Source organism: Humulus lupulus, chromosome 4, assembly GCF_963169125.1.
Source record: "Humulus lupulus chromosome 4, drHumLupu1.1, whole genome shotgun sequence".
Lineage (NCBI taxonomy): Eukaryota > Viridiplantae > Streptophyta > Magnoliopsida > Rosales > Cannabaceae > Humulus > Humulus lupulus.
In genome coordinates this window covers 10,320,338-10,344,875 of record NC_084796.1, presented here as the reverse complement: position 1 = coordinate 10,344,875, position 24,538 = coordinate 10,320,338, and the positions used below count along the sequence as shown (strand labels likewise).

Here is a 24,538-nt window from a genome sequence, read left to right as displayed (position 1 = left end):
AAAAAACCATACAACATCATGGAGGTCGCCTTCAACTCGGCGACAGTCAAACCCATCTTCTCCAGCGTGGACCGGAATAGAAGGTTTACCAAGCTCCCATTATCGATCAGCACTCTCTTAACCCTCCGATTAGCGAGCTGCACTGCTATGACCAGAGGGTCGTTATGAGGGAATTAAACATGGCCAGCATCTTCTTCAGTAAAAATGATTGGTTGCCTCTCCAATCGCTACTGCTTTGGTAGATGCTGCTCGGGGACGAACTCTACTCCATTATGAGCTTTCGATTCGTTTATGTACCTCTTTTGGGCACCCCTGCTCGTGCCAGCCAAATGCGGACCTCCCGAGATTGTGGATATTTCTCCTCCTATCACTGGAGGAGGGACGTCTTGATCTACTTGAGACTCGGGCTGATTGACCGGGACTTCCGGAGCAGGTCGGCTTGTTGGAACCCTGTTCCGCGCATACTGAGCCAAGGGGCCAGCTCTGATGAGAGTCTCGATCTCATCTTTCAGGTGTCTACAATCATCGGTATTGTGGCCAACGTCGTTGTGGAAACGACAAAACTTGGAGGGGTCTCGCTTCCCCTTCTGGTGCTTTAATGGCTCCGGCTTCTTCTAGGGGAGGCGAGCAGAGTTTGCTAGGAAGATATTCTCCCTAGAGTGGGTGAGACCGGCTTAAATTTTTCTACGGACTTATTCTTCTTTGGGCCGTGCTGGTTGCCCTCGCCGTTCTCCTTTCTCTTGCCTCCACCGAACTGGTTATTTTGTGTAACGTTCTGGGTCGCTGTCACGACCTCCATTCCCACTCCAGCGGGCTTCTCAGGGACCTGGCTGGTTCCTGCAGCTGAGGCTTGGGCCTTCTCCAAGTTAATCCACCCCTTGGGCCCTATTTAAGAATTCGTTTACTGAGCTGACTCCCTTCCTTTGTATTTCATTCCAGAGTCCCCCTCCAACAAGGATTCCAGTCCTCAAAGCCATGAGCTTGGAGCTGTCATCTGCGTCTCTGGCCCGAGCAGCGACGTTCGCGAACCTGCTCAGGTAAGCCTTCAGAGGCTCGTCGGGTTGTTGCCTCATGTTAGCCAGGGAGTCGGCCTTAACGCGGGCAGCCTGGGAGGCTCGGAATGCTCTTTTAAAGTCAGCAGAGAAATTTTTCCAGGAGCTGATCGATTGCTTCTTACTTTATTTGAACCATTGTCTAGCTGGCCCAGTCAGTGTGGAGGGAAATATCAAACATCTCAGCTCAGGGCCAATGTTGTGGGCCATCATCAGGGTATTGAACATACCCAGATGATCTGACAAATCTCCGTCTCCGTTGAACTTGGACAGGTGCGGCATGCGGAAACCGGGCAGGTATGCCGTTGCTGCTATGCTGGGGGCGAAGAGCTCAAGCTCGTCCCTTGAATCATATTCGTCTTTTTCTTTCTGCGACAGGAGCTTCCTCATCAGCTCCTCCATCTGAGCCAGGCGCTCAAGGGTTTTGTCCTGATCTCCTTGGTTATTCCGAGGCTGTTCAACAGCTCCGGATCCATTGTATACATTGGTGGGTTATTGCCCCTCCTATCTTGAGATAGGTTATTTGGGACATACCCGCCATTACGTACCTCGGACAGGTCTCCCCTTGAGTGAGCAAGGCTGCCACTTCCTACCGGGTCCCCCCTATGAGAGTTAAGGTGATCTCGTAGGTCACCCCTCGGGGTGGCTTGAGGACTCTGCGCCGAGCTTAGGCGTTGGCGCAGGTCTCCGCCAGAAAGGTCACTTCGGCGACTTCCAGTCCAGTAGCTCCCGTTAGAGAAGCTTGGAGCCCGCCTCTGGGGGTGAGGTTCCGGGCTTCCTCTGGGCGCCCTGCCACGATGGGAAGGTCCTGCGGATGGAAGGTTTCTCCTGTTGCTCCCATGAGCTGGAATATCTCGGATAGGCCAAGGAGGAGACGGATATCTTATCGGTGAAGGAGGATGCCTGACCGGGGATGCAATCCTGGTTCCATCAGGGCGGATCAAGTTAGGTAAGGGCCTTTCGGCCCTGCCAACCTGCGGGCTTTGCGCCTGGCGATCTGGACGAGGCGCAGGACGGCTGGCCGGGACAGGCTGGTGCTGTGAGCCCTCCCCGGATCTCCTCGAGCCTTCCTGGATGCGCTCGAGGCTGGCAGTGAGCTGGGAGTTGAAGTTCAGACCGAGCAGCTATATTGTTGTTCGGCTTTGGGTATTTCTTTGAAGTTTGCCTCTCGGCGGTGCGATGAGGGAGTAGAGCTGGACGTCGGAGGTCTGACCGAGCGGCTAGGCCTGGACCGATTACCCCGGTGGGACTTACGAGTCTCGCCTTGCCTCTTTCCGACGTTAGCGTCAGTTTTAAGAAGGGATAGTCGGGCAAACACCTCCTTAATCTGTTGATTTGCTTTTGCCAGTTGACTCCTCAGCTTAACATTCTCCATCTCTACCGCCGTGTAAAAATCCGGGTTTGGATTAGGTGGCCGGGGTGCCGATCTTCCAATGTCATCCTGGCCTATTGGCTGCTTGCCCGGCCGCTGCTGAACTTCAAGGTTTTGCTCACCGGAGATGGCGGCATGATGAGCCTCCTGCCCATCATGTTGTTCCGCCTCGTTACCGTGCCTTGATCGAGTGGTCACCATAGTTGGATGTTTGCGATAGCACCAATCTAACCAGCTCTCAATGAAAGCACCAAACTATTGACGTGGTTCTTCGCCAACAGGTAATTAAGAATATGAGAGAAAGAGATTAGTGTTTAATAATGAACCAAAACAGATGAATGATCTTAAAATGGACTGATGACACAACTACGTTTTTAGGTGGTTCAAAAGTTAAAATCCTTCTACTCCACCAGCCAATATTATTGATATATTTATGGTATTCTTTACAGGGTATTTTGTTACACAATAGCATCCAACCCTTTGCAACTCCCAGGGTCTCCATATTTATAGGAGAGGGCACCTGGGAGTTGGTAAGGGGGGTCATCCCGTGACCCTCTTACCTGTCGTGTCATTTCTGTGACATTCATGATTAATTCCTAAAACCTGACAAATGAAGTGTGGTCTAATCAACAGGTAAGGGGGATAATGGGCCGCACGACCCAACCCAGTCGTGGGTGCCTAAATACGCACGTTCATGCTGCGTGTCCGAGAATTCAGGGACATATATCAGACACGTGATGTCTGATATATGCACGTTTACATTGTGTGGTTGACTTTATAAGGAGTCAAGGCTTCCAACTCTAGCTCGTGCCTCGAGCTGGACGCCTTCTTGACCTGCGGTCTTTATTTTCCTGACTCGGCCCTTAAATAATCTTGGTGAACCTTTGGTTACCTCGAGCTAAAGAGGTAGGACGTGATGATGGCATCTCCGGTCATGTGGTATCCACGTGGCTGATATAATTAGGCCATACTTCAGCTCGCTAATAGTCCGTGGAAAATCAGGGCGTACAAAGTGCAAAGTAAAGATTATCAAAAGAAAAGCTTTAGAAATCTAAGTATAAACTCCAAAAACCATTGCAGAAGAACAATAGTGAAATCAGTTTGTATTCACTATGGTGCACTTGCTACAGTAAATTTTCCAACCCCTTTTCTTTTCTGGAGGGGTGATCCTCTATTTATATTGGAGCTCTAATGGCTCCTTTGTACATAGTGGTCCCTCAGGAAAAAATAGTACATGAATACACTGTCAGGATAGCAGTACAGGTGGTAGTGGTGTTGGAAGAGTGGTGGTCTTCTCTAGTACATGTAAAGGGCCTGCAAAAGTGCTCTTGTCTTGGTACCATATTATGCCCCCACTACTTGTCAGGTACTGACCTCATAAGCGTGCTGAGGGAGTCCTGGCCATGTACCATTCTTGTACTGCCACTACCAGTCTGGCGTGGACACCGTACCATCCATATTCTAACTCTTCGTGCTCCATGGTCACCACGTGGACACCCCTAAGGACGAGGCTGGTGTGTGAGAGGAGGCCACCACGAGGACCACGGCGTGACTGTTGTGTGTGGTATCTTGGGGGCCGCGAGACGCTTGTCTCCTGGTGGTGTCGCGAGGCGCGCGCGGTGTGCGGGCGCACGAGGCGCGCGGGTGCGGGCACATGCGGGATGCTGAGTGCGCGCGAGGCGTGGGGCGCTTGGGCTCTTTACTAGTGTCCAAGGTGGTGTGGTCAATTTGAGCAGGGTCATTTTGAGCACTAATTTAAGGGTTCAAATGGACTTCAAACATGGTTGCTTTGGACCTTCCAGGGACCTTTGGCATGAGGTGTGGGTTCTTTATCGGTGCTAAATTTTGAACATCCACACTTGCCCCCCAGTCTAGGAGAGGACCTTTAGGTGTTCTGGTAGACTCTTCTCTTTGATTCTTATAAATAGGTCTCCATGCCAGGCCTATACCGTGGCTCAGCGATTTGCCGACTCGACGCATAACCTTTCCATGTCGAATGTCGAGAGGGACCGTCTTGTGGTTCAGGTCCAGGAGCTTGAGGGGGAGCTTGCTGAAACCAGGTCTATGCTAGAAAGTGCCTTGGTAAAAATTTCTGCCTCATCGAAAAAGAAGAAGGCAATTGCCAAGGCCACGATGTTGCGGGAATGGGTCACTAGCCTAGCGGCCGAACTCAAGGTCCTCAGAGTGTCTCGCAAGGCTAGACGGCTCTTTGGGACCTATGTTCGGATGCGTGCGTCTATGCATGCGGGACACGGGAAGTCAAGCGAGGCTGCACCCCATGTGATCACTTGGAGGCAGGACGTGATGTCTTGCGTAGACACGACGCGCGTAGGAGGCCAGCCGTGAACCTCGCGTAGCGAAGGTGGCTCTCTTGGATGGAATTCACAAAGGAAGAATTCCTACATTCACAGCTTCGGTGCCCACGACATCTCTCAGCGTCAAGATAAGTAGGGCCTCGCTATGGGAGGGCCTCGTGCACCTGTCCTCTCGTGACGTGTAGCTTGGCCTCTTAGCCTAGCAATGCCATACTTCACGACTCATAAGGTGATGCTTCCCTTGGGACAATCTCCCGGTTTCACAAGACTTACAGGTCTAAGCCTGATAATGTGACTAAGTGACCTTTAGTCTTGTATTTTAACCATGTACTGGAGATATTTTTTTTTTATATGGTGGATTTTTGGTATCCACACTTGCCCCCCAATCTATAGGGAGGCCTTAAGGCTTTCTTGTAGACTCTTCCTTTTTTTTTTGTATTTATCATGCGCGAGGCCCTTTGGAGCCCACGCGAAAGGGGGTTCGATAGGTCTTTCTTTGGTGCACCTTGATCGTATCTATAAGGATATATTGACTCCTTGGGTTCTAGTTATCATTTTATATATTGTTGCATGCGCTTATTATTTTTTGCGAGAAGCGTCCTTCTCGTCGTTAGGCATAGTACTATTTTTGCAAGCGTCTTCTTTGAGACCCTTTTTGGAAGCGTCTTCTTTGAGACCCTTTTTTGGAAGCGTCTACTTTGAGACCCTTTTTGCTAGCGTCTACTTTTGAGACCCTTTTTGCGAGCATCTACTTTGGAGACCCTTTTTGGTGGCATCTACTTTTGAGACCCTTTTTGAGAGCATCTACTTTGGAGACCCTTTTTGGTGGCGTCTACTTTTGAGACCCTTTTTGCAAGCGTCTACTTTGGAGACCCTTTTTGATGGCATGTACTTTTGAGACCCTTTTTGCAAGCGTCTACTTTAAAGACCCTTTTTGCAATTTTTGAGGTGATCTCCCCTCGGGTCGAGACTTTCATGGCTAGATGGTTATCGTTCAATCTCAAACTTGATCAGCGACCCCTCTAGCATGACGCCCCCTTTTATATGGAATCTTCAGACGTATTGGTAGTAGGGCAACTGGAGGAAGGTTCGCTTTCTTCAACATAGAAGTTCTTATGGCCCTCTTCCACACGTATGTACTTCTGTGCTCTCTCTCGAAGTCATCCAAATTCGAAAATTCTCTTTTGAGCATTTTACCCAACAACTTGCTTCCTGGACGAACTCCGGCTGTAATAGCCATCTTATGCTCCGCTTTGGTTAAACCTCCCACCTTTGTTGCTTCTATACTGAACCTATGGATGTAGTCCTTCAGACTTTCATTCTCGCCTTGTTTTATGTTAGCGAGGCTGGTAGTTGGCATGACGTAATCACAGGCTGCATGGTGTTGCTGAAGAAATTCATCAGAGAATTGTTGCCATGACTCGATTGTTCCTGGCCTTAACCTCTTGAACCACTTGTACGCCACTCCTTTAAGCGTAACGACAAAGCAATGACACTTTGCCCTGTTGCTGACCCCTCTTAACCTCATCAAGTTATTGAAAGAGTCTAAGTGATATTTTGGGTCTGTAGTACCCTCGTACGGAGTCATGCGAGGCTCTCTGAAGCCAGTGGGAATTTGCTCAGCCTGAATCTCCCTTGTGAAGGGTGAATCACGATCAAATTCTTCATCATCCATGTGCCCCCCAAGTGCAGTGGTGATCTTGCTTCGAGGGCTTCGCATTTTGGTGTCTATTCCCCTCCTCTTTTTGCATAAGGAGTTTTGTGGGTTCTCGGGCTGATCCCTTGGCTTGGTTGTGTCCCTCGGGGGAACCGTGGGGGGTGCGTTTCTTACTTTTGACCTCTCCCCATGGATTTCTTTTCTTAGGTCAGGGGGTGCCTCTTTTGAGGGGACTTCGGCCTCGTTCTTACGACCATCACCTTCCTTCTGCCTTTGCTCCTGGGGACATTTCGTCGCCCTAGGTCCCCCCTGGTACTCTCTCTGGGGGGTTTTAGTGGTGTAAAGTTGTGTTCCCCCATCGTCTATGGGGACAGTGTTTTCCCCTTTTTCATGCTCCTTCCCTTTATTCTTTGGGAGGGGTATGCTTGACTTCCCTTGCAGTAGGTCGTTTAAAACCTCCTGCATGTTCTCTATCGTGGTTTCCAGCCTTCGAGTCTTTTTATGCAACTCGTGAATCTCATCCTTGTAGAAGCGAGTCCTTGAGCTGGAATTTACCAAGCGTACCCCGGGACCCTTGCCTGGCCAGTGCGTCGAGGGACCTGGGTCCTGGTGGCCTAAGCATGGTGTCAACGAGGGATGGTTAAGTGGATACACTAGTGGCTTTGAATGACCTCCGCCAGGCCGGATAGCTGTGGACGATGCTTTCCTCTCCTCCCCTGGGGGAAGAGGTTCCTCCGGTCTACCTCCATGCCTAGGTGGAGGGGGGTCTTTCTTGGACGCCCTCCACTCTACTTCATCCCTGCAAACTTCATCATCTTGCATTTGCCGTAGGCGTTCTGAACGTCTTAGCATTTTTCTTTGTTGGTAGTGATGAAAGAACGTTGGCCTGATGCTTGTTCTTCCCACAGACGGCGCCAAACTGTTGACGGTAAGAACTCTTCAACTAAGTTAAGTTAGAAAAAGTGCAAAGTAAAGATTATCAAAAGAAAAGCTTTAGAAATCTAAGTATAAACTCCAAAAACCATTGCAGAAGAACAATGGTGAAATCAGTTTGTATTCACTATGGTGCACTTGCTACAGTAAATTTTCCAACCCCTTTTCTTTTCTGGAGGGGTGATCCTCTATTTATATTGGAGCTCTAATGGCTCCTTTGTACATAGTGGTCCCTCAGGAAAAAATAGTACATGAATACACTGTCAGGATAGCAGTACAGGTGGTAGTGGTGTTGGAAGAGTGGTGGTCTTCTCTAGTACATGTCAGGGGCCTGCAAAAGTGCTCTTGTCTTGGTACCATATTATGCCCCCACTACTTGTCAGGTACTGACCTCATAAGCGTGCTGAGGGAGTCCTGGCCATGTACCATTCTTGTACTGCCACTACCAGTCTGTCGTGGACACCGTACCATCCGTATTCTAACTCTTCATGCTCCATGGTCACCACGTGGACACCCCTAAGGACGAGGCTGGCGTGTGAGAGGAGGCCACCACGAGGACCACGGCGTGATTGTTGCGTGTGGTATCTTGGGGGCTGCGAGACGCTTGTCTCTTGCGGGACGCTGAGTGCGCGCGAGGCATGGGGCGCTTGGGCTCTTTACTAGTGTCCAAGGTGGATATGTCAATTGAGCAGGGTCATTTTGAGCACTAATTTAAGGGTTCAAATGGACTTCAAACATGGTTGCTTTGGACCTTCCAGGGACCTTAGGCATGAGGTGTGGGTTCTTTACCGGTGCTGAATTTTGAGCATCCACAACACTTTAGAAATTTGATTAGGAGTTTAGATTATAACAGTTGCGAAAAATTCAAGAGGGAATCTTTATTTGTATAAGTCAATTTGGTTTTGTAATCGTTTAGATATTCTTCTAATAAATTTCATTCTCTGGGCGTGGCCCCGTGGACTAGTAGCAATCTGCAAAGATTGCTGATACCACGTATAATTTCGTGTGTTCTTTACCTTATGTTCGTTTTTATCTTCCGGTGATAAATTATTTAAACATATCTGGTTTCTGTTCAAACAATCTCTGTGTCTATTTAAACATTTTTGTAATAGTTCAGCAATTAATTATTTAATTTGAATAATTAAATTGGTAATAAAAAAAATGGAATTTCACAAAAGATATTAACTGGCAATTGATTCCAATTTATACATATCACTCCTCTCTTACACACATCTCTTACACACCTCTCTTACGCACATTCCTTTTGATATATATATAAAAAAATCTTAATTTAATCAATGAGGTAGAAGTATTTTATCGTTCTTGTATTTTATTCAACTAGATGGTGTAAGGCATGCCATTGAGGTCAAAATATAGTGCAACCATTGATATTTTTGATAGAAGATATAGTGGTTTATAGTACAAAAGAATAGGAAAAGTTAATTTTATTAAAAGTGACTACTGGCACCAATCAACTGAAACCTGGAAAAGAAGTTGCTAAAGTAAAGCAAAAAGTGCCTTCAAATTAGTCAGGACCTAGGCCATGATTAGAAAAGCTTATAAAAAATTACACTACAGCAAAATAGATGTTTTATGACTTTAATTGGGAGACATTGGAAGTCTACAATGTCTCTCACTTAGTGAGACGTTGTTGCTAGGGTCATTGTAGGTATATATCCCACGTCTCCCACTGGGAGAGGTGGAAAGTCAAACGTTGACTTTCCACCTCTCCCATTGGGAGACGTGGGAAGTGACTCACCTCTCCCAATGGGAGACGTGGGATATATACCTAGGAGACATCCCACGTCTCCCATTGGGAGAGGTGAGTCACTTCCCACGTCTCCCAATGGGAGACATTGAAAGTCTCCCACATTTAAAAAAAATAAATTAAATAAATTTATAATTAATATTATTTTCATTTGATTTAATAATTAATTAAATTGAAATAATATTAATTTAAATTGAAATTATTTTAATTTAAATTGAAATTATTTTAATCTAAATTTAAATTAATTTAATAATCAATTACATTGAAATAATATTAATTTAAATTGAAATTATTTTAATCTAAATTTAAATTAATTTAATAATCAATTAAATTGAAAGAAAAAAATATATTTGTTAGATATATACAAGAAATACAATATTTGTTAGAAATATTCAAAATGAACAAATATTGCATTGTGTATGAAGAAAGAGTTAAATTTTTTTTAAAAAAAACCTATCAACGAGGTCGGTAACTTTGGATTATCGGCAACATATATGTCGCACATTCTTGTCGCAACTCATCAATTTGTGCCTCTGTATATGATGTGCTTGTTAGCTGCAAGAAATATAAAGTAAAATATATTAATTAATTATTTGATTACATTTATAGTTTCAAAAATAATTTGTAAATTTTAATTAATAATACCGTTCTCAAGTAATGCCCAGGACTCGCATGTTCAATCAAATCCTTCAACATCCTCATTAAGTAGTATCCACATGCCACATTGTCCGGTTGGTGTGGACACTAATTATTTAAAAATATGAGTAATTTATTATTAAATTGAAACTTTTAAAAAAATACATACATATTATTCTACTTAATTATTATAAATGTTCAAAAATTTCTGCTAAAGTTACTTACCTGAAGTTGCTTAATGCGTAGAGTATCAGGGATCTCGACATCAGGAAGATTCATAGAGAAAAAAAGATTGAAAGCGCTGACGATCACTGATACAATCTCCTCACGGTTATTTAGCTCTGAATTCACCGGATCATAACAATAAACATGATATGCATATGGTGCCAAAATAAGCAACATCCAATGTTCACTGTATAAGAAAAACAAAAAAATTATAGCTCAAATGTTAAACAAAGAAATTATTGATATGGGTCGGAAAAATGACAACTTTTTAAACTTACCCATGGTTCCAAGGGACAAGCATAACTTGTTCTTTTGATTTTACGTCATTGCAACGTCTGAACAGATTCTGAACACGATCGTCGAATGAACTCCTTTGAGTGGCGACGATATTAGGATTGACAAATAAAAACTTATTTTGGCGACCTTGTTGTACCACATATCTGTAAATGAACCTAATACAAAAATATGAAAAATTGTTATATGAATGAATAAATCAAATTAGAAAATTAAATGAACAAACTTATTTGTGAGATATATACCTCATGTAGCTGACGAGTACTGCTTGCCCAATCTTCTCCTTTCGAGCAAACTGAAGTATGTCATCCTTAAATATATAACAGTGAGACATATCCTGATCAAAAACTTCAGACTCTATGCCTAGATTGACACACTCGCCATCATCCCAATGAGATACGATATTCCGTAATCGTTCCAATGGAGTGTGGGCCAATTGTGTTGGAGGAGTTTGTTTTCGTCTTCTTTCTCGAGGTTGTTGTGTTGATGGAGCTCTTGGTCGTTGTGATTTGGTCCTACTTGTAGAGGGAGTCTATATACAATTATATCAACAATTAAAAAAATTACAAACAAATATAGAATTGTAACGATAATTATGTAAAAACATGGCATCACCTCATGAGTTACATCTTCAGATATAATGACAAAATCCTTAGGCCACGCTATTGGCGTCCCAATGGCCTGAGCAACTATGTACATGTCCAAATCAGGATATGCAAAAGGGAGAGGACAGGTTGGCTTAAGAACACTCGTAATCATAACTTGGAAGTTGTTGCCTGCCTCTCTTTCAATGAGTGTACCTGATGCAACAATGTTTGAAACCGAACCAATTGCTAATTGGCATGCTCGGCCCTGCGTAAGAAACATATTATATACAAATAATCATGTTGAAGCAGTAAAGAAATTTGGTTTCAGAATATTCAAGAAAGTTTAATTACCTCTTGCAAAAGCGGTTGTAGTGCAACAATGTGGTGTTCTGCTTGAGGCACTACTGGGTCTGGAGTATAGTAGGACGCCTGCGCTGGTGGCACTGGTGGGTCGGGCACATAGTATGATGATGGCACTGGTGGGACTCCAACGTTAGATCCTGACCCGCTCTGTTGGGCCAATAATTTTCTCAAGAACTCATCTTGTTGCTGAAGGCGCTCTTCTAGGCGTTGTGCTTGTTGACGATGCTCTTCTTCTTGTTTTCGAAATCTTTCTTCAAATTCTTTATAATGTCGTCATTTGAAGAAGAGGCTTTTGATTTATTTTTCGTTGAGGTAGGTGTTGGAGTATTCCAGTATACTGAGCGGGACACACTGTGTCCTCCAGCCCTAACACGTCCTCGAGGCTCAGGAGTGCCCAACGCCCTCGTCAGCACATCATCAGGGCCATCAGGTGCCCATTTACCCTCAGCTTGGAGTTGCCGGTAATGATCCTGTGAAACAATATTCACAGAAAGTTATATATATAAGCTAATAATTTGACATATCAACATTATTAAATATGAGTACTTACAATATTTTTTTGAATCTCAGAGGCCTCTCCAATGAGCTCTCCTTTTGCATTTCGACGACCCATGCTCCATAAGTCTGCCCTATCAAGTTCAGTCAGACTTTTCCCACTTTGTTCCATTAACATCTCTTCAATACGCACATAGCCTCCTCTAGAGAGGTTGTGATTGTATTTATTCAGTGCTCGATAATTTTGCATCTCCTCTCTCTTTCTTTGCCACTCGGGAGTTAATCTTGAGTTCACAAACGTTAACCATTCATCCGGAGTTATGACATTCTCAAATCCAAATGGCAAAGCTGGCGGGAACTCATTAGGGTATTTTTTCAAAGCGTCGTAAACGTGTACCCTAGTAAGATTAGTCTTCCAATTTCGGAAGTACTTTCCCGTATCCTTCAACATTTGTTGCTTTTGTTTGGGGTCCAAATCATAAGTTTTCTGCAAGTTTGAAAGTAATAAGAAGCATATTATCAAAATAATATATATTTTGAAAACATTAAATGAAATATAATTAATAAAAATATACCTTCATTGTGTCCCATATTTTATTTTTATCCACCACACTTACATCTTTCCAACTGTTAATGTTGATGGACATAGTTGCTCGAGCAACTGATCCAAGTTGTGATGAAACATTACTTCTAGATCCACCCACTAGTTGACCATAATCATTGTATTCAACAGGAGTAAGATGTCCTTCACTCCTTTTTTTGGTGTTTCTAGACATCCATGTACGTCCTCTCACAGATTTATTTTCTTGCTCCACTGACTGAGAATGAGGGCGTTGCTCTCCCTCATCAGAACTACCACCAAAAGGATCAGCCTCCATCTATGAAACATAAATATCATTATTATAACAATTTTGGACACTCATAATCAAAAGATGAAACACATTGTGATAACAACTAAGAATTTCACATATCATAAACATATGAAACCTCTTAAATGGTACCTCAAGACCCATTATCATCAACCCACAATCCTTCACCATTTTCACGGAAACAAATACAATCATCATCAACTTCGTCATTATCTTCTATTGCGGTGAATGTGACAAGTTCTTCTTCGAGAGGTATATCATGTAAATCACCATCTTTATTGTTCCATTCTCTTGTTTGCGATGGAAGAATAATTGACCATTGGTTGTCTGAAGGATCATTCACATAAAATACTTGTTTCGCTTGTGAAGCTAATATAAATCGATCAGATTTGTGCCCAATTCGATTTAGATTAACTAATGTGAAACCAAAATCTTCATATATTATGCCGCTGTCACTTTTCACCAAATCACAAAAGAAAACAGGTACTCGAGTTGTGATATAATCTAACTCCCAAATTTCATTAACTACTCCATAAAAAGTCATATCACATTCAACTGGATTTTTATCTTTTGCACTAGAGACTTGCACAGTTTTAGCAACAAGGCTAACACCACTGTTTTGTGTGTTTCTGTTGTTATCGCGCTCCCTAGTGTTAAATAGAGTACCGTTAATCATGTATGATGAAAACTTGATGACATTAACTGAAGGTCCTCGAGAAATCCACTTAACAATGTTTGAAACCTTATTTGATGTGTTTTGTAATTCTGACACAACCTATCAAATCAACATACCAAAAACAACCAAAAATGTCATCTTGTAGTTAAGTACTAATTAATGACAACTTTCAATAATCAACACAATTTACCTTTTGTTCAATCCAACTACTAAAAGTTCGATAATGTTCGTCTTGTAACCATTTTGAGTTCCTTGACTTGGATGGAAATTTGGTCTTTATCCAATTAAAATGTTCCATTCAATTATAAATATGCTGTTAAACAATTGAATATACGAAATTACATAACTTAAACTTAATGTATTATATGAATATAACTCACTCGATATAAGGTTGAATTTCATTTATATTCTGCAACACAAGACGATGCGCTTCATCTAGAAGATCTCGACTTACTGTGCATACAACGCTACCACGACGACTCTGAATCTCAACATTTTCAACATCATTTAACCCAATTTTCTGTACACCAGTCATGTATTCAGAACAAAATTCAATTGCCTCTTCTGCAATATAGCATTCGATGATGCATCCTTCCGGCCGACTTCTATTCCTAACATACCCCTTATGAATCTTCATATATCGCTCAAATGGATACATCCATCTTAAATAAACTGGACCACAATATCTTAGTTCTCTGACCAAGTGAACTGTCAAATGGATCATTATATCAAAAAATGCCGGCGGGAAATATTTCTCCAACTCACACAATACCTCAACAATTTCATCTCTTAACTTAGGTAACTTTAGCGGATCAATTACCTTACAACACAGTGACTTGAAAAACAAGCATAACCTTGTGATTACATCTCGAACTCTCCTAGGCAACACAGATCGAATGGCCACTGGTAGCAAATGTTGCATTAGAATATGACAATCGTGAGATTTCATGCCAGTCAGAATACAACTTTTCATGTCCACCAATGACCTTATATTTGAGGAATATCCGTCTGGAACTTTTATATTAAACAAACATCTGCAAATTTCCATTCTTTCATCTCTAGTAAGAGTGTAAGCTGCAGGAGGTAAATATGTTCGTCTCTTATCTGGTTTTGGAGTCAATTCATCCCTTATACCCATTGCAACCAAGTCTTGTCTAGTCTTAATTCCATCCTTAGTTTTCCCAGGATTATTCAACAAAGTGCCAATCAAACTATCACATACATTTTTCTCTATGTGCATAACATCTAAATTATGACGTATAAGTAAGAAAGGCCAATATTCAAGTTCGAAGAAAACAGATTTCTTTTTATAACACCCTTTTGGCTCCTCCACAACCTTGGCCTTGCGACTACGTTTTATCTTTGTAGGTGTACGAACTTTGGGCTTCCCTAACTTGAACACAATTTTAGACATCTTCTCAAGTACTTGGATCCCATTCAATGGCTCAGGAGCCTCTTCAAACTCTTGTTTACCATTGAATGCCTTCTTCCAAGTCCGAAGTTTATGCGTATTAGGCAAGAACTTCCTATGTCCCATATAACATATTTTCCGAGAGTGTTTCAAGTATTCAGAGCATGTTTTCTCTTGACAAATGGGGCAAGCTTTATATCCTTTCACACTAAACCCAGATAAATTTCCATAAGCAGGAAAGTCATTAATTGTCCACAATAAGACTGCTCTAAGATTAAATTCTTCCTGCCTATACGCATCATAAACCTTAACTCCTTCATCCCACAAAGTTTTCAAGTCATCTATAAGAGGAGCTAGATAGACGTCAATATCATTACCAGGTTGTTTAGGTCATGATATCAACAAGGTCAAAATCGTAAACTTTCTCTTCATACACAACCATGGGGGTAGATTGTAAATAACAAGCATAACAAGCCAACAACTATACTTACTGCTAAGGGATGCGTGTGGATTAAACCCGTCAGTCGAAAGACCTAGACGAATATTACGAGATTCATTTCCAAAAGAAGGCCACTTCAAATCAACTCTCTTCCAAGCAAGGGTGTCAGCTGGATGTCTTAATTTACCATCCTTTATTCTTTCATTAGCATGCCACGACAAAATTTTAGCATGTTCGGCATTTCTAAACAATCGGATGAAACGAGGAATTGGCGGAAGGTACCACAAAACTTTGGCAGGTACTCCTTCCTTGACATCGTCACCATTTCTTTTCTTTTGCCATCGTGACTCACCACAAGTAGGACATGATTTTGCGTCTGCAAAACTATTTCGATATAATATGCAATCATTAGGACATGCATGAATTTTTTCGTACTGCATGCCTAATGAGCATAACGTCTTCTTTGCCTCATAAAATGAAATTGGAATTTCATTAACTTCAGGCAATAACTTCTTCAAGAAACCAAATAACTCAGTAATGCTTTTATCACTCCAGCCATGTTTAGCTTTTAGATTGTACAACCTAAGAAGCGCAGATAATTTTGTAAATCTTGTACAACCAGGGTAAATTGGTTTCTCGGCATCATTAAGGAGTGTCTCAAACTTATTTGGGTCTACTCCTGATCCATAATGTGCGTCGTCAATCATTTCATCTAATGGATCCCAGTTCTCCTCCACTATATTCCTCCTCACTCCTTTTGGTCTACTTGGCAGAGTTGGAGCAATCGGAGCTATCTCCCCATGGTAATACAAAATTCTGTAACTGTGACAGTCAGAATCCCGTGATCCATAAGGGGAAAGATCGGGTAAGCTGTGCAATCCCACACCACCTGGGGAAGGTCAAGTGTAATGATTCTAAGACTGTGTAGGCATGGGACTACACAGTTGAAGAGGGCTTAAATGGATTGATGGGTACTACCTATATGAGGAAGGTGCATCTTCTTTATGGTAGCCCATCACTTGAGAACTCCATGGTTAAGCGTGCTTGGCCTGGAGTAATCTAGGGATGGGTGACCTCCTGGGAAGTTTTCCCAGGAAGTGTGCAAGTGAGGACAAAGCACGCTGGAAAGACTTGTCTTGGTTTGTAGGGCCAGTCGTCATTCCAGAAAGCAGCCATAGTGACGTGGGGTGTCACATAATGGTATCAGAGCCTTGACCCAGCCGGAAGTGTGGCCGACGGGGACGTCGGGCCCGTAAGGGGGGGTGATTGTGACAGTCAGAATCCCGTGATCCGTAAGGGGAAAGATCGGGTAAGCTGTGCAATCCCACACCGCTTGGGGAAGGTCAAGTGTAATGATTCTAAGACTGTGTAGGTATGGGACTATACAGTTGAAGAGGGCTTAAATGGATTTATGGGTACTACCTATATCAGGAAGGTGCATCTTCTTTATGGTAGCCCATCACTTGAGAACTCCATGGTTAAGCGTGCTTGGCCTGGAATAATCTAGGGATGGGTGACCTCCTGGGAATTTTTCCCAAGAAGTGTGCGAGTGAGGACAAAGCACGCTGGAAAGACTTGTCTTGGTTTGTAGGACCAGTCGTCATTCCAGAAAGCAGCCATAGTGACGTGGGGTGTCACAGTAACTCTTGTCGATCCCATTGAAATATAAGTGTTCTTTAATCTTTTTAAGATCCATCTTTTTAACATTTCCACACTTAAGACATGGACAATAAGTAAAATTTGGGTCTTTCACATTTTCCGAACAAAACCTTAAGAACAAATCGACCCCGTTCCTATATTCCGCAGATAACCTATTCGCTGACATCCACTGTTTATCCATATATTCTCCTATGTCTATGGAAAAGAAAAGAAACAACACTAAATAAGCACGTGATAAATTTGTATGTCTATATAAAACTAATTTTTTATTATCCTAGATAAAATCGGGCAGCATTTCCCCTATAATAGTGACCTAACCATCTGCATATGAATATCAAAACAAACAATTCAAACAACATACAATAAGTTTCTTCCTTATAGAATGTCTATATAAAACTAATTGTTTATTATCCTAGATAAAATCGGGCAGCATTTCCCCTATAATAGTGACCTAACCATCTGCATGTGAATAGCAAAACAAACAATTCAAACAACATACAATAAGTTTCTTCCTTATAGCTCCACAGCACACAGTCAAATTTCTCAGAACCTACTTCACTAATACACACAAGTTCTCAACCTTCCGTTATCACCGCAGCACACAATTTTAAACTTAGAACCTACTTCACTATGGATGAATATTTAAGATATTCAAACTCCTCTAACATTTGTTTAATAATATTAAAAGTAGAAGTAAGAGAATATATATGTATCTCTTGCAATCTTTAATCCAAAAGCTAGCAAAATTACTTCACTTAATAATCAAATTCGCTATTAAATCCACAAACCAATAAAATTTAATTAATAAATAAAACATCACTAAATATCTAGCAATATATAACGTATTATTGTAATTTTAGAAACTTAATTACCTCAAATGTGTGATTGATATAGGAATTTTGATGCAAAATACTCTCTAAAATCTCACCACAAAAATCACAACCTATGAAATTAAATTAATTAATATGTTAAACATTACTAAACAAATATCACTAAATATCTAATAATAGTAAATGATATTGGTAAATAAATAAAAAAAATCTCAATGTGCCGCTAATTATAACCTCAACAAAAAATCAATATAAAATTTCGTAACCTAAAAACTTAATAATAAACAAAAACATAAAAATTTTCATATATTTATATTTTATAAATTATTTAATAAATTTATTTTAACATAACTATATATATAACAAAATAGTTACAATTTAAAAAAAAATTCAAATATATACAAAAATATATCTAAATTTCGAAATAAAAAATGATAAAAATTTAAAAAAATCATGAACATATATACTCTAATGAAATCTATACAATGTGATAGGTTAAATTAAAAAAAAAAACTAAAAAATCATAAATCCCTAAAAACTTCTATGGAAAAACCACAAAATACTACAATGTATATGAAAAAATGCATAAAAATGTAAAATTAACACAAAATCATGTATATTACTCATTCTAATCCAAAACCTATGATTTATTTGCAAAATAATTAACAAAAAATCAAGAAAAAAAAAACTTACCTTAGAACCCTAAAAACGCAGCTCCAAATCGCCCAATTCTTCTCTGGTTTGCTCTCGGGTTCGTGTGAGGAAGAAGAAGGCATGATATGTTTGTTTTATAAGTGGAGACATCCAACGTCTCCCAGTGGGAGACGTTGGATGCACCCATAAACACTACCCCAGCCTATTTCCAACGTCTTCCACCATTTTTAATGTCTTCCAATTGTAGCCATTAATATGCACTTTCAATGTCTTACACCATTAGACATTTAAAACCCCTGATAAGCTTTAATGTCTTACACCAATGGTGTAAGACATTGTAGGGAGTCATTGTATATCAAATTTGTTGTAGTGTTATGAGCAAGACATGAAGGCAAATAACCAAATATTTACGGTTAAAATACTAAAATTTACATTATTTTTACACTTAAGTACCCAAATTTATTTTTTATGATGAAAGTATTAAAATATTACTTTTTCTTACATTTTGGCATCAAGTGTTAAGTCTCATTTTTAACTTGTTAATAACCACATATCAGTTAAGGGTGGTCCATGTTTTGGTATATTCACCACCAAAAGAATAAAATTTTAATATTTATCCGTAATTAAATATAAAGTTTATGTATTTTAGCTGTAGATAAACACAAAATTTGGATATTTTAGCTGTATTTCCCTTATTTATTTTTTAGAAAATATTATAAGTTTAAGGTTTATTGATATTATTTTTATTTTATACCAATAATTTATTTTCTATTTTAATTAAACTAGTTTTTTTTTATATTTTAATTACCTATAAAACTAAATGATTCTATGAAAAAAAATAACAAGCAATATAATCATGTTTTGAACCCTTAATACTGCAACTACGTCTATCGGATGTCACGTCTGTAGCAAAATCAAGTATCAATTATTTTTATTTTGATTTTTCCATTTTTCAAATCCTATAGAAAATTAAAATATAAAAACTATATATTATTTGATTTTAAAATTAAAAAAAATAGATTATAAATCTATTTTAATTAAAATATAAAATGAATTTGTATTAAAAATAAAAATAAAAATTATTTTTTAATTTTAAATTATTTTCTAATGTGTAGATAATAGAAACATAAAATAACATGATATATATGAGATTAACCTTTGAGTAGGCCCACCCACTTAGTTGTACTAAAAGATTAAAGTTGGAATGAACTCTTCTCCGATATATTATATGCTCAAATAATGTTTGGGTGAATGATGTGTAGGATTTTAGAATTGAAATCTAGATGCATGCTTTCTATTATTTTTCCAAAAACATAATAGAAACATATAACGTGACATATATATGAACATCAAATTTGTAAATTAACATAAACACAAAGATGTAGAAACTTACGAGCAGAACTGGAACAACTACTCATTCTTTCAATCTCTCTAACCCTTGATTCATTTGTGTAGCAAGTATTATCAAGAGATTAAACTAGATCAGCAACACAGTCTTCCTCACCAAGCCCTTGATCAACCTATAACTAGTGTGGGTTGATTATCAACACATGAGATAAAGATCTAGAAAAGAAGAAAAGAGTGAGTGGCCAAGAAATGATTAGATTGTCTAGGTTTTCACTTACCCAATGAATCAACTGAGACTCACTTCTGAAAACCCTAGATATCATATTCCTTATATATGCAATTTAATGGGCTTTAATTGAATCTAAAATTAATTAAAATAATAAAAAAAAAATAAAAGTCTTGGGCTGCCACAAATGGACTTGGGTTCAATCTCTTTGTTTTGAATTTAAATCTCAATTGGGCCTAGATACAAAACATTTTTATTTATTTATCTTTTAATTAATTAATTAGTTAAATCCTTATTCAAATTAACTAATTATAATTTGAAACTTGATTTAATATTATTTATTTATATTGAGACCAATTTATTAATATTAATAAATTTGCCCAAAGATTCAATTTTATTATCTAAATCTCATATCTCTTTAAAATTTTCCGAAATTGACCTAGTCAACTTTAAAAATCATAATTGATAATTAAATCAATTAATTGAGACATTCTCGATGATTTACTCAAAGGTGACGCGGGGACCATGGATCCATGAATACAAGCTACAATAAATTTATGTGAGTTTATTTATTAAATAAATTACTCACAATTTATTAATTCCTCATGACTCCACTATAGATTCAAAATTGAACTCTTGAATTCATAGAACGTATTTTCCAAACCACAAATATGTTATCTATTGTTATTACCATTACAGTCAGTCAATCCTCTATCGATGACTTATTAATGAGCGAAGTGCAAATTGCCGTTATACCTGTCATTTGTATTTTATCTTTAACTCCCACTAAGTCCCTTATAAATGCTAAACTTGTGAACTTAATCACAGATATGAGTGCTCAATCCTTTACCCGTTTAGACTAAGTTATTAAGGAAGTCATTTTTTCACCTCTCATACAGAAACTATAGATTTTGTAGGATTGGTAATCCAAAGAAAATCAAGTCTGTTCTAATAACTTAACAGCTTTTGTCGAATTCTATTAAGTTAGTTACTGATCAGTTTTAGGTAGTTGTACACCTTGGGTTTGTAATTTCAGTTAGTTAGCTCGGATTGTAACTCTATTTATAGCTCTAACCTATTCATTATAAAGGTTAGAACAAAGATAGAGATTAAGTAGTGTTTTTGGGAGAGTGAAACAGAGAGAGAAAGAGAGAAATTGTAACAGCCATTGTATGGCTTTGTGAGCTCGAGTGTGAGAGTTCTTGGGGATTTCTTTCTATGATTGTTTCAAGAGGTGTACACTACAACTATTGGAGATTGTAATCAGCTTGATTATAGTGGAGAAAACTCCTTGGGGGAGAGCTGGAGTAGGCCTTGAATTGAGGACCGAACCAGGATAAATCTCTTTGTTCTCTTGTTTTTATTTTTCTGTTGTTGCATTATGTTTGATTTCAGGTTGTGTTTTTTCTTTGATTTGTGTTTGATCAACCTTAAATTGTTGAGTCTTGTGTAGTAGGATTACTACAGATTTCATATCTATGATTAATACTCCCACTCAATTACACAATAATTCTTACAATTGTTGTGTAAGACAATATAAAGGAGACATAAAATGTATATTTTGCAGCAGTGTTGAAATCTTAATCGGTGGTATCATATATAATTGTGTACGAAGTCCTCAATATTATGGCCATATCAAAGACTCTCCCATGTCAAATAATACATTATTTGGTATTAGAAAAGTTCACTATTATATTGAAAATGACTTCTGTTTTTAGGGAAATGAGTTATCATTAATTGGTTAAAAGGAACACATTTTTACAAGGCAGGCTAAGTTACAAAAGCAATAATAGAACTTAGCAAGAAAATGATCCAAATACAACCTAACCAACCATTAAATGACCCAAATATTAAAAAAGACTTACATGACAAAATGTTCACAACATACTAAATAGTTGATAAATTAACTTTGAGTAATGCACACACAAACACTACACACATTTAGTAGCAAATCACTTTTACCTAATGGAACCCATTTTAAATAAGTATGATTGGAATAAATGATTTACCGTGTATATAGTATTTGTGTGTAATTTGTATTATTAGTCATTAACTTTAAGATTATTTTACATACATATATATAAAAATATATAGTATGTCTAATTTTATTTAGACAAATATTAAATAAAAACCTAATGATAAATTGATAACAAATCGAATAATCATCGATCACATAAACAATAAAATCTCTAACGGTCCATGCTTGGCATAACAAATGGTGGCGTCTTTCCATTCTTATTTGTTTTCTCAGCATTGGCAGCCCAACCTTGATCACATCCCAAATGTTACACACACACACACAAAAACCAATGAACATTAGTCTGCCAATAATAATTAATGTAGGTAAACATTAAATTTACCTAATTGATTAATCTTGATGATCATATGATTCGCATAAAATTAGATTTGGCATAATAAAAGTATATTTAAATTTAATATTGAGTCCATATATTTTATGTAACATATTAAAATAATTAAATTTAATCATTTGAAAATATTACATATAATGCCCCATTATAATTAACAATACTCTATCTATACAACATGTGCAAGTAATGTCAAATAATTTGAAGCCTTTAATATATACACAAGCAAGAATATAAAAAGTTGTGTACAATATAATTGTGTAATTAGAAAGAAACAAAATGATAATTAGGAAAAGAGCTATTTACAAAATTGTGGACGTGACATTTGATCAATTTACATTTGTTGTGTACAAATTTAATAACTAAAAAGCAGACATGTATCATTTCTAATAACTAGAATTTTTTTAACAACTTTTCTAATTAATGTTCCTTTACTTTTCTTAACGAGGAAACAATTATTTGGAATTTGTGTTGTATTGAAATACAAATTTAGTACTTATGTTTATAACAATAATGCTTATTTGATATTTTTTATAATTTGAAATAATATATATATATATAATTGATACCATGAATCTAAATTTGATCAACAACATTTTAGCAATAGGACCAAACTACTATCAATTATATGATGCCAAATTTAAATTTATTTAATTATATATAACTAAAGACAATTTACTCATATTAATAAAACTATTTTGATAAAATTTAGATTTAGAGTATTAAATATATACAATTTTAAATTAAGAAGAATATTATATATTAAAATAAAAAGTATATTTCAATAAAATATAAGATCCTAAAAGAGTATTTATCCTTACTTAGTTGGAGTGATCAGTTGGTAATAAGTATCCATACACATATACATACATATTTATGCTATATATATATATATTTATCCAAGTATACACACATAAAAAAAAAAGTATACCTATGGCAGGGTCAAAGCCACGATTCTTGAGCTCCCTATGCTCTTGACAAAGTGCACAAGTTGCACAGAAGTAGTGAACACAACAATCATTGCATGGTTCTTCCGGCAATGAATACTCTTGTCTCAGTTTAGATCGGTAGGAGCATGAGTACAGAGATGCACAGCAGCACAGCAGATAATATATTAGCCCAGCAGATCCACAACCTGTATATATATATATATATATATATGCATTTAATTTTTAGCCCCATGCACTTAAGAGAAAATTTAAGGAAGAATTTATAGATATTATGAACAAGTATATATAACTAGAGCAATAATGTGTATATAATAATAATTGTTAATAGAGAGTTGAAAAGTGACCATGCACTTACTTGCATTTCCTTTATCTATGATCTCAGCATTTCTTCCAAAGGATACACAGGGACAGCAACAAGTAAGCATGCCTATAACAAAAAAAATTAAAAAAGAGATTAGCAATCACACACACATATATATATATATATATATAACCACAAAGATGACAATATATATATATAAATATAAATTGAAACAAATAAGGTCTTACAACTTGAGGAATCATCACAGCAATCGAATAGACCAGTGGTCCACTGGCTTTGAGAGCCATAATTGGCACCACCATTGTTATTCGGATACATTTACGTACTCTGCAGCTGAAATTAGTAAAACGCAAATGATTTTTAAGAGATATATATATATATATATACACACTTATAGATATATAACTATTAGAACTATATATATATATATATGTATATGTAAATGTTTGATGCTTGTAGAGAAGTACATACCTGCTATATATATAGTGGAGGGCTTGGCTTAGAATCATTAAATATTGCCATAGGTTAATTTAATGCTTACCTATTGGTACTAGTGGGTAGATAATGTGAGATAGATTAAGTAATTAAGTTGTGTGAATCATCAATTATATTGCTCGTGATTGTGAAAACATTAATTAAACTTGATTTTTTTTTTCAAAGTGCAAAGCTATATATAATTTGCGTAATTTGTTCATATACCATATATATATTAACATGAAAAATATGAATGAATTAATGCCACTTGTCATATTTATACAAATTTGTAGTTCTTGGTATTGAAATATAATAGATCGAAACATTAAAGTCTGAAAATAATCTGTTTGCTCAATCGAACTTTGAATAATGCATTTTTTTTTATTACGAAGACTGACTTTCAATTCTTGAAGTAGTGTATCTATTAATGTTCTACCATCTTATATTATATATATAGGCTGACTTTTAATGCCAGCTCCACATGACAATTTATCTTACTGTACACGTATACGAATATATAGTATTAGACTGGCATATGTGCATAGAAGAGTAACTTCACTTTAAATCTTACAATTGGGACTTTTAGTATTCTTAATTTTTTAACAGTTTTTGCATGAT

At 38.0% G+C, this 24,538-nt stretch overlaps 1 protein-coding gene across 1 annotated transcript; it reads right to left on the bottom strand.

Moving 5' to 3' along the window:
- Window positions 1-21,941: 21,941 nt before the first annotated feature.
- On the bottom strand, window positions 21,942-23,764 carry LOC133831884 (protein PLANT CADMIUM RESISTANCE 7-like). The gene is made up of 4 exons (XM_062262290.1): window positions 23,674-23,764; window positions 23,480-23,551; window positions 23,106-23,309; window positions 21,942-22,074 (listed from the first exon to the last, which is right to left on the bottom strand). Exons 1-4 carry the CDS (start codon window positions 23,762-23,764, stop codon window positions 21,998-22,000), a joined length of 444 nt encoding a protein of 147 aa, XP_062118274.1. The 3' UTR covers window positions 21,942-21,997.
- Between the last annotated feature and the right edge of the window lie 774 nt (window positions 23,765-24,538).

Excerpts from the sequence above, each read along its gene's own strand:
- LOC133831884 (XM_062262290.1), bottom strand. The coding sequence starts at position 23,764 with ATGTATCCGAATAACAATGGTGGTGCCAATTATGGCTCTCAAAGCCAG. Across the intron at positions 23,552-23,673 it reads CTGTGATGATTCCTCAAGTT|GCATGCTTACTTGTTGCTGT; the intron begins GTAAGACCTTAT and ends TTTTTGTTATAG. Across the intron at positions 22,075-23,105 it reads TGGCTTTGACCCTGCCATAG|GTTGGGCTGCCAATGCTGAG; the intron begins GTATACTTTTTT and ends GATGTGATCAAG.